This window comes from Tinamus guttatus, unplaced genomic scaffold (genome assembly GCF_059628265.1).
Source record: "Tinamus guttatus ecotype Peru unplaced genomic scaffold, ASM5962826v1 Tinamus_guttatus_pri_ptg000213l, whole genome shotgun sequence".
Taxonomy (NCBI): Eukaryota; Metazoa; Chordata; class Aves; order Tinamiformes; family Tinamidae; genus Tinamus; species Tinamus guttatus.
In genome coordinates this window covers 12,310,208-12,321,011 of record NW_028288747.1, presented here as the reverse complement: position 1 = coordinate 12,321,011, position 10,804 = coordinate 12,310,208, and the positions used below count along the sequence as shown (strand labels likewise).

The window sequence follows — 10,804 nt, the reverse complement described above, 5'->3', positions numbered from 1 at the left end:
GTTTCACTGTCTTTGGTCACTAGAAATGCTTGCTTGTTCAGTAACTTCTGTCTGGGTACCTAAAATCTAAGTGCAAGTGCAACTTGAGATGCTGTGAATGTGGCAGCCCCCCAGGAACTTGGTGTGGGACTGGTGCGGCTATTGCTACTGTTGATTGGGATGAGTAAACTCTTAACTTAAGTTTCTTATCCAAGTGTGTTTTTCTGCTCTGTGCAAACCTTGATACACTTTTGCTGTCACCCGTGTTCCTGATGTATCTGCTTCCTGGGTTGTGCTATACATGGGCATAATAGACAGGTTTACTGTTCTATACATCTTGCTATGAGCAGTACGGGGTGGGGAGGGGGTCTGAAATTTTTATGGATGCACTTGAGGAGAAAATGGGGATGGCTGCAAAGCACCAAGGATTAAGTAGTTCTAGGCACTGAGTAATATAAGTTATCTTGGCTCCTTCATGGTGGGATGTTAGAAATAATCCTAGAGATAATAATGTAATATGTAGTCAGCCTATGGAAAGCCCCTGGACTATCCTTGTGTTTAAAAGATTAGCTGAGGTCCCATGACAGCAGGTAGTGAGGCAGCATCTGCAACTGAGACTTCTGTTTGGCTGCTGAAGATATAAAGTGGGTGAGGAAGCAGTGATGTCTGCTGGAGCTCCATTAATGGAGGGCCTTCCATGAGCGGAAGGAAGGGAATAGGATTGCGGTGGACACCTGCAAACTGTCCTACTGCAGTGCTTGCTATGGTAGCCTTATCCCAGGAGGGGTCTCCAGCCCCTCTCAGGGGATGTCCTGTGTTACCGGGCAATTGACAGGCTGAGCTGGCTGCCCTGTAGCTGGGTAGGAGAAGGATCTTGGATTGTCAAGTCTGACGTGTGAGTATACTTGGTTCTGGCGCCTCAGTTGGTTGCTGGCTGTTGCACCAGCGCTCTTTCCCGCATAGGCTGATAGGGGCCTTTAGCAGGAATGGTGATCCTCATGGTTGGTGTTTTGTGATGTTATAGGGGAGAGGATGGCCCAGAACTAGGTGCACATTAATGATGCTGCTCATTTATCAGATTTTTTTGAGCAAAGACATGAGCAATGTCTCTAGTGTCATAGGGTCCCAAAACAACTATCTTTTTGCTTTAAAATATTCTTGCAATAAAAATATTCTTTACCTTAAAATATTCCAGCAACTTCTTGCTACTAAGGAAGTAACTTGAGAACTACAGCTGAGCAGTCAGTTTCCAGAAGGGCTACTGTTGATTTTTACTTTCTGGAAGTGAAACTGTCATGTTCTCTAGAGAGAAATGTTTGCCAAAGCATTGTCTCTTGTTAAACTGCCTTGCTGCCTAGGGAAGACCAGTTTGGCATATGACTTCTTGTTGATCACAAGGCTTGTCCAAGTCAGCTGTGACTTGAACAGTGCAGTTCAGTGTGGCACTGTGCTAGCAGGTTGATCTGCATCTCTTTCAGGATGGAGGCAAAGCTGCAGATGGAAAAGTTGTTACTGCTTCCTAATGAGTTAATGCTTGAAGGCGCAGAGCTTGACATGGGAGGAACCAAGTGTAGGAGCTTCTCCCATTTCCCAGCGTGCTTTGTTTTTGACATGGCCTCAGATAGAAACACCTGGAGCCTGGGTGCTTTCTATTCTGTAGAAAACAGAGTGAAGAGTGTAGCCTGACCTAAAAGGTACATTTGATGTACCTTTTTGATGCATGTTCTATCTGAAGGAATTGCATTCTGGTGAAACTTCTTGTCTTCAGCCCCTGCTACAGCTCTGTCATTTTTCTCTATTTCTGAAAGCTGAGCAGATGCTGTGTCTTCTGTCGCTCAAAAGCGGTCAGGCAGAGAAACACTTGAGTCTTTCTATGCCCTTTTAAAAGGGTAGATATTCCTACAATCCAGTTTGAGCATCAGGCAGCCTGTCAGAGGCAGCCTGTGATCTGAAATAGTGTCTAGGCACAGAGGTTGTCTTTTTGTAGAGCATAGAAACCGTGATCAGCAATTCAAGCCATGTTACAAAGCTGAAAATGATCCTGATGAAAGAGTTGCATTAGAATAGGCTCGCTAAAGCAATGAAGTAACTTTGCCCTTAGCTCCTACCAAATACTGAATATTTTTCAAGAGCAGAGAAAATACCTGCAACTTACTGTGTCCTGGTGAGAGAATGAACAGATAAGTTTGGAACAAGAGTTTCCTCTCCACTGGAAAACTGTTAATAAAGCTGTGTATGTAAGTGGGTCTAAAGACAACTTACTTTCAAAAAACCTGTAACACTTAGGTTATTTTCCTTTTCTGGAACGTGTGGCTTCGATTCCATGACCTGACACTCTGAACGCTTCCTCGTGTATTTCCTCTTGTGTGTGCAAGAAGAAGAAAATATGAATGAGCGTGCTGGTTTGAGGTGGGAGGGGACTTTCAGGGGAAGGAAGGAGGCAGCAGTAGGTAGGTGAAAAAAAAATGAGGCAGAAAACCACACTGCATCTAAATGAAGTGCTGTGTGTTGCGTATATAGAGCAGGCCCAGGGAGGCTGTGTTGCTGGCAGGAAGAGCTGCTGCTACCTGTGCTGTGAAGGCTTCAGCTGGTCTGAGGAGAAACGTGGGGCTCCTCAGAGCCATGTGCTGCTTGCCCTCCTCGCAAAATGGTAACGTTCGGTAGCAAGTGCTTCGAAGAATGTGAACACAACAGCTTCTGAGATGAAAAATTGGCAAGAAAGCAAGTAGAAGCAGGCTGTGAGACGCTTCTAACAAACTGTGCTTAGAAACCAATCTGTTCTCCTTTATTGTTCTCTGATGAGGGGGTGGATTATAAGTGGTACAGGCGGCCTTGAGGCCTGTGATAATATCTGTAGTTTTCCTAATTTGAGGCTTAATCTTTCATGTTCTTCATGCAGTAAAAGGATGAAGATGCATTTAAAATTGCAAAAACGCATGTCAAAACCTCAGCTTTGGGAGTGAAAGGCTATTTTAGGCAGGATGATAAATACAGCAAGATTTAAAATAAATGTTTTTCACTTGTTTCCTGGTTTGCTTGACCAAGATAAAAATTCAAAGTTGGAAGTTCTTAATATGAAATAAACTCCCATCTGTATTTCAGGCTGTTCTTAAGCAGTGTGTGAGTGTTTAAAGTCAGACCTCACTTACATGGCAATACATGGATTTCAGAGGTTTTCTGAAGTCCCCAAAGCAGCATGTGTGCTTGTCATAAGCAGTTGTGCAGGACACGAGTGTCAGATAAGCTCAGGGGCCCATGTGTGTTCTCCATCAAATGTTTAAATAAAACACATGAAAATCAGGGCTGGTTGTTGTGCCCTATACTTGTGTTCTGCATATGCACAACTGCACTGTATGAAACCATGATTTATATCTGCCTGTACTCAAACCTTCTCATGCCAAGTCTCGTGTCTCAGGCAGACCAGAGAGCCAGATTCAACCACTAAGTGGTTTTGTTCCTTCTGCTTATCTGGTTTCTTCTTTAAAAGAATATCTCCTCTCTTTGTCTTGTGTCAAATGTGAAGCAAATAAATGTACTTTAACTGCATCACTGATTAAAAGTGATGTGATTTAAAAACGCCTTGAATGTGTGGGTTTTCAGTAGGGTAGGTAACAGGGACATCTGCTGGTTGATACTCTTAACAGTAACTTTGAATTTCCCTGGGAGCCAGCTCTAGTTTTGGAAGAGGTTAATGACTTGATTCTAACTTCCAAGCACCTGTGACCCTTTCTACATTCTCTGTGAGTGACTTCATACTTCTACTTCACAAGCTTGTAGAACATTTTACTATAAAAATAGAGGACAACTTTGCTATAAATTTAAGCCCCCTTTAAGGGATAAATGGATGTTTGATCAGTTGATCTACTGCCATAGATAAAGCCACAATTTAAAGCTATATTCTGATAAAGTTTGTAGATTAATCTCTCAAATCATTAAATAATGGTGCTAAAAGTCACTCTTCTCTCAAAGTATTTACATTAGACATTCTGGTTAAAATTGCCAATCATTTTTCCTGTGAAAGTTAAAAAGGCCAAATAGTCTGGTATGCTAAGATTACTAGTATATTTAATAGCGGTAGGGTGGTAGGATATGTTTTAGTTTTCTGTTTTAGTTTTTTTCTGTTGGTGCACACAGTGTGTAATAGATGTAACACCTCACACAAGATGCATTCTTGTATATGTGCATGCCTGCTTGCCAGTCTTTGTCACATAGATGGCATCGAGCTAAATGCATTTGAAAATGACTGCAAGGTTATGCTATATGCATTCGAGTTCATTTATGCAGGTGAATGCAGGTAGACATGCTTCTTGTTTCTGCATGTTGAGAACACCCAGCTTCCTTCTAAAGATCACATTATATAAAAGTACTTTACAGCTCTGCAGTAATCTTATGTAAATTGCTGTATATCAGTGTGTATTTACTGTGGTTTAGCTGGTCACAAGCTGGCCTCAAGCCTGTGGCAAAGCAGGCTTGGTCTTGCAGCATGAGTGTTTAGAGCAGCACTAGCCCTGATGTTACTCTAAGCAGTGGTACTCTTAAATACTACATGCAGATGTAATGGCAAACAGACTATAGACTAAAAGTATCACCCGAGAACCCACTGATGGGACCATATCCAATAACTTCCATCTTTGCCTCTCAATTCCTGTCACATGCTGCCTGTGGTCTGTTTGACCATTTTGACTTCAAAACAATTTTCCACCTTTTATTTTTTCCTCTTTTGAGAATTTGGCAAATGAAGTGACAGAGATAGATTTCATTACAGGTGCCTTTACTGAAATTATTTATTATTAGCCCTTAAATCTGGCCACAAATGTCACTGATTTATGGACCCCAGTAAAGAACAAACTTTAGGCAGTGAGTTCAGGGAGTGCTATATTGTGTGTATAGAGAGATCAATTTACTTCTAGCCTGAAGAATGCATGAGCAAAGCACTAGCTTTCAATCTTTGTGTGGCTTGAAAGTGTTTTGAGCTAATTCTTTTTGTTGATAATTCATTCTACCTTTCCACCTTTCTACTTATCTTTTTTTTTTTTTTTTTTTTTTTTTTAAGTGGCTGCCGTATTCTGTTACTTGGAGAGCAAAGATCATGGATCACAGGATGGATTTAATTTGCCCATAGGGAAAAGAAGTTACCACCTCTTCTCTGTGAAAAACCTGTAAGAAATGCCTGCAGTGCTAGGAAACTAGCTTGGCAATATGAGGAATAGACAGAGCTGAAGATGAACATTTCTTGAAGGCATTTAAGGTAGGAGGGAGCTCAATTATGGTAAGCTTGTGCTCCTTGTCACTTCTCTTCCTAAATATAGGAGCTGTAAAGTTCTGTAATCTGTTGTAGTTTTGCTAAGTTCTCCTGGCAAGCTGTCTTGTACCAGAAAATGGCACTTTCTGTAGGGTTCCTTCCCTCACATTGAGTAGTGGTCTTGGAGTTGTCCACGCTGCTGGAAGCTCTTGATTGTATGGCTATGGTGGCAGTGCCCACTGCTGCAAGTGCCACCTGTGCTGTCCAAAGGAGAAATTTTCTTGTTCCTGTGGCTGCAGCCCTTCTACATGGCATCAGTTTGGTTGAAAAAACATTGTTTTGGCTGCATAGGGGTAGGCAGGGAGGGGGTATTTCCTGTGTGATATGTTGGCTCTATGATGTACAGTACTACTTTCTCAATTAGACTATGGAGCCAGATCCTATTTTTGAGTGAGGTTCCACAGGCTTCAGCTGACTGGCTCTGAGTGGGCACAAGGGCAGCAAACCTTGACCCCCCCCCCCCGCCCCCCCTCCCTGCTCCCTCTGAAGAAGTGAGAAGGGGTTTAATCGTTACCTGTCCGTTGAATGCTGCATTTTTAGTAAGAAAAAGCAGTGGAGTGCAGCTCACCAGCTGATGTCCCTTCCATTTGTCTTGTTCAGCATCAGCGCTGGCAGCTCTCGGGTTACCTGGAGAGGAGGGTTCTTTGGAGCCCGTGGAGGTGGCAGGGACAAAGGCCGTAGCAGGACCCTGGCAGTGCTGAAGGAGGACAGAGCTTCTTCTAGCAGCTCCTCTGTGCCTCAGAATAACTCTGTGCTGCTGCACAACCTGTTTTGTCATTTTGGATGGTGATAAGTGTCTTCGTGGCCCTTGGGTGGACAGGATTCTACTTATTGTCCAGAAATGAAGAGAAATAGTCCATTTTCCTGCTGCCTGTGTCTCCTGTGGCTGTTGACAGCAGTGATGCTTCAAGGTGAGAACACTTCTTAGTACCTAAATGTTGTGTTGAGTTTTACTTGGATAAGAGCTTGTATCTAATATGTGCATCCTACCCAGCTAAGCTCCAGAGCTTTATCTGTTTTTACTTTCCTCACTGATGTATAGACAAAACAAAAACCATCCTGTACGGTCAGATCTATCTGCTCTTTGAGAAGCTTTGTTCGGATTTCTGCTTTGAACTCGAGTGCAGGTAGTCAGTGTGAGCCATCAAAGAGTAAGGTACTCCAGAATAGTTCTCCGTAAGTTGTGCCATCTGGCTCTGTGCAAGCCTTGTAGATGCTGCAGTCCTTGCCCATAGCTTGCAGAAATGCGTGAATCCATCTGCAGGTGATACAGGCATTCTAGGAAACCTGGTACACAGAGTGGAATGGTGAGATAATTACTTTAAAGAATACATTTTAGTGGATTGTCCATAGTAAACTTGTATAGCAAGGATATTTCCAAATATGTGTCTTTGGAACCAGGCAATTGAAGGTTTTATTCCAAGGATGCATGTGTGCTCATATGCTTTCTAGGGACTGTTAAAAGAGGAAACTCTGAAAGCATGAATCCGAGTGCTGCATTTCAACTTAACAAATCATTAGCTAGAGAGCAGCTTTGACTTCAGATTTTGCTTTTAATTCTAGCTTGGCAGGCATGTGACTGTCAATCTTTCTGTACACATGAAAGAAATCAGTAAAACAGATAATATTTTTCCAAAGAAACCCTCTATTGCTGCTGCTTATTTGGGGAAGATAAATAGTAAATAGGTGTGAACGATTGAAGCTGTCAGCCGTGCATCTACTACAGAAGAACAGTGTGCTTGTTTGAATAGTTTCAGGGTTAGTCTGTCTGCATTAAATGATGTTCTAGAGTATATGGATGATAAAGTATGGTTATAGTATAAAGTATAGTTTATAGTTACAAAAGTAAAAGCTAATTGAACTTTTGATGTTTTCTGATATTAGTACTTAATCTGATGTACTGAACAAATCTGTTATGTAGCTGTAGAATCAGCTAAAGGAAAATACGCTCACATGCTGTTTAATGAGCTGTTTGAAGACTATTCAAATGCTCTAAGACCAGTGGAAGACACAGATAAAGTACTGAATGTCACCCTTCAGATCACATTGTCCCAGATTAAGGACATGGTGAGTAAAAATTATTCCATTTTCTAGAAAGATGCACAAATTGGTGCACTATCTCTAAACTGTAGTAAATATATGTGTGAGCATGTTTGTTTGGAGTAGGAAAAGTAACCTGTTTCTTATTATGACAACTTCAGTAACTCTTTCTTTTTAAGTAAAGGAGGCTTAATAGGTACTTAACCATTTGTAATACGGGACTTCTGTTATATGGCTACAGGCTGATAGCTGCTGAATTGTTAAATCGTTTGTAATAGCCATTAAGTATTGATACTGCATCCTTCAAAAGGAAAAGTGTTTTAAGAAATTTAGTTTTGACAGCTTTCCTTTTAAGACCAAAGAGAAGGTGTCTGGAAGAAAGGAAAATTGCTTCTGTGACTTCTAAATTGCAATTTAAAGGTCTACCAAGTTTCAGAGAATCCATTGAAATGAATCTGTTAGCTATTTTTTTCTTAAGTTAGCAAAACAAAATTCTTAAGATGGTGGAAGCCTTACGGAAAAGTATTTCTATAGCAAGGATTAAAGCTAGGGAGGATCCAGAGAAAAGAATCCTCATAAGGAAAGTATTGGGATGAGAAAGTCTAAATGCGCAAGTCCTCTGTATGGACATACATACTTGTCTGAGAAGTACTGTTTTTGCCTGCCAGTACACTGGCCTACTTTGAGTGCTATTTGATGGCTATAAAACAAATGCTGTGTGTATCCAAGATGTGCATTTGTCACCTTTATCAAGAAAGTTCTGCATGTTTATGCAGGATGAAAGAAACCAAATTTTGACAGCCTACTTATGGATTAGGCAAAGCTGGTATGATGCATACCTCACGTGGGACAAGGATAAATATGACGGGTTGGATTCCATCAGGATCCCAAGCAATTTGGTCTGGAGACCAGATATTGTCTTATATAACAAGTAAGTAAGTGTAGCTGAAAAGAATCAGCTTTGCCAATGTTTGGCTAAAGGTGGAGGTGAAAGTAGGACCAACAGAACCTGAATGTTAGTCAATTCACTTTGCGTTAACAAGAGGAATGCTTGCTTTCTTAAGATTTATCGTTGTTCATCTAAATATTTTGTGTTATATACTGGACTATTTGACTGTTGTTCACACTACATAACAAAGCTATTTGGCTCCCAGTGCAGCAGAGAAATTCAGAACATCCTTCTCCAGTGGAAGTGCTTTTTGCTGAGACTCCTGAGGAACTCTGGAAAATTGTGATCACAAATTAGTACACATTTCACTCCAGAAGAGTAGCAAACCACACATTCTGATAATCTTTGAATAGATTTTGTATCTCAAATGTATCCCATTGAAGTCAAGTTAGAAGAAGCTGTGGCCCAGAAATACAGTGTAGTTTAGCAGCACTGATGTTTAGCACATCATAGCAATAATTCATCTGTCCGAAATCAAAATGGGCATTGCTACCTATAAGAAACAGTAAATAGTGAGCTCTCATGATGCAGGATAAATGATATGATTTCAGAAACATGCTTTTAATGGTCTGCCTCCGGGTAACTGTGGAGGGACTACCACAGTAATTTGTCACATCAATTTGTCACTTTTCTGTCTCTTAGAGCTGATGATGACTCCTCAGAACCAGTGAATACTAATGTTGTGTTGAGATACGATGGAAAAATCACCTGGGATGCACCAGCTATCACAAAGAGCTCATGTGTAGTGGATGTATCTTACTTTCCTTTTGACAGCCAGCAGTGCAACCTTACATTTGGGTCCTGGACCTATAATGGCAATCAGGTAGACATCATCAATTCTCTCGATAGTGGTGACCTCTCTGACTTCATAGAAGATGTGGAGTGGGAGATTCATGGTATGCCAGCAGTTAAGAATGTAATAACCTATGGGTGCTGCTCTGAGCCTTATCCAGATGTGACATTCACATTGATTTTGAAGAGGAAGTCATCTTTCTATATATTTAATCTGTTGCTCCCTTGCGTTTTGATCTCTTTCCTGGCCCCACTGGGATTCTATCTCCCTGCAGATTCTGGGGAAAAAGTATCTCTGGGTGTTACGGTTCTTCTTGCTCTGACTGTGTTCCAGCTGATGGTTGCAGAGATCATGCCACCCTCTGAAAATGTGCCTTTGATAGGTAAGCTTTACACTTTTTAAATATATGACTTATTAATTGCAAGGCTTTATGCCAAGGAGATCATGTCACAGGTGTCTTTTGAGAACGTAAATATATTGCATTTCTAAAGCCTAGTAAAATACTTAAAATGTGTGTGGAACTTGTACAGGTTTTAGGTATGCTAGAGTCTATGCTCTTCTATTTTAGATAATATATGTTAGCTGTATCATAATAACATATTCCACATAGTTAAGATATTAAAAGCAATTTTATCACTTACTATTTAAAAAAATAGCACCAGAATACAAAGAGCAAGTGAGAGAACTATAAGCACAAAGGTTGGACTGTTTCAAGATGTAAGCCTGCATTAAATTTTTATTTGGATACTTTTGTTAATAATATAATGTTGCTTTATGTTCCAGGCAAGTATTACATAGCAACTATGACGATGATCACAGCTTCCACTGCACTGACCATCATTATAATGAATATCCACCACTGTGGCTCAGAAGCAAGGCCTGTCCCACAGTGGGCCAGGGTGGTCATTTTAGACTACATGTCAAAAATCTTTTTTGTTTATGATGTGGGTGAAAATTGCACAAGTCCGCAAAGAAAGAAAGAGCAAGAACATAAGTTAGAAAGGGATGACAATGGTCAGCGGAGGCACAAAGAAGAAAGTCACCTTTGCAGTAGAAATGATGACACTGATCTCAAGAAGCTGAATGGAAATTCAAATAAAAGCTGTGAAATTCATGGTGAAAATGCTAGGGTGCCTGTTAACTGCTGCTCTTGTTATAAAATACTGTTAAAAAATATCGAGTATATTGCTAATTGTGTTCGAGACCATAAAGCAAATAAGGCCAAAGGAATTGAGTGGAAAAAGGTAGCAAAAGTGATGGATAGGTTCTTCATGTGGATTTTCTTTATTATGGTGTTCTTTATGAGTGTGCTGATCATTGGGAAAGCAGCTTGACTGAAGATCTGAACATGCTTGTTTTTGTAAGTATGAATCCACTTGGATAGCTTGTTTTTGTGGAGTTCTGTGATGGATGCTCACTCCATGTGTCCTTGTCTACTGTTACACTCTTTAATACTTAACGCTCACAGCAACCTCAAATTGTGAGCTGCCTGAAAGAATGTTATCTAGCATAAAGCATGATCCTACAGGCCCAGTAAAACAGGATTATAATCAACATGCTTCTTGCAAAGTGCCTTCAGTACCTGTGTGCACCAACATGTTTGCTTTGCTGACAACAGCACTCTCTCTTCTGTGTGTTAATTTCTCTTAACCTTCTTAGGCAAATGGAGCTCTGGAAGATGTGTAGTAAAGTGAGAAGCTAATACCCTGGGTGTACCCTGGGCAGACGAATTGCCTTTACA

General features: G+C 40.8%; 1 protein-coding gene across 3 annotated transcripts; it reads left to right on the top strand.

The window, feature by feature from the left end:
• The first annotated feature begins 6,122 nt into the window (after positions 1-6,122).
• CHRNA9 (cholinergic receptor nicotinic alpha 9 subunit) lies at positions 6,123-10,397 on the top strand. 3 transcript variants are annotated; one of them, XM_010216922.2, is made up of 5 exons: positions 6,123-6,192; positions 7,203-7,348; positions 8,098-8,252; positions 8,913-9,445; positions 9,847-10,397. In XM_010216922.2, exons 1-5 carry the CDS (start codon positions 6,123-6,125, stop codon positions 10,395-10,397), a joined length of 1,455 nt encoding a protein of 484 aa, XP_010215224.2. The 3 variants fall into 3 exon arrangements, with proteins under 3 accessions (XP_010215224.2, XP_088380955.1, XP_088380954.1); XM_088524829.1 differs by lacking the exon at positions 6,123-6,192 and having other exon boundaries at positions 7,217-7,348; positions 9,847-10,081; positions 10,193-10,397; XM_088524828.1 differs by lacking the exon at positions 6,123-6,192 and having other exon boundaries at positions 7,223-7,348; positions 9,847-10,057; positions 10,115-10,397.
• Positions 10,398-10,804: the final 407 nt, after the last annotated feature.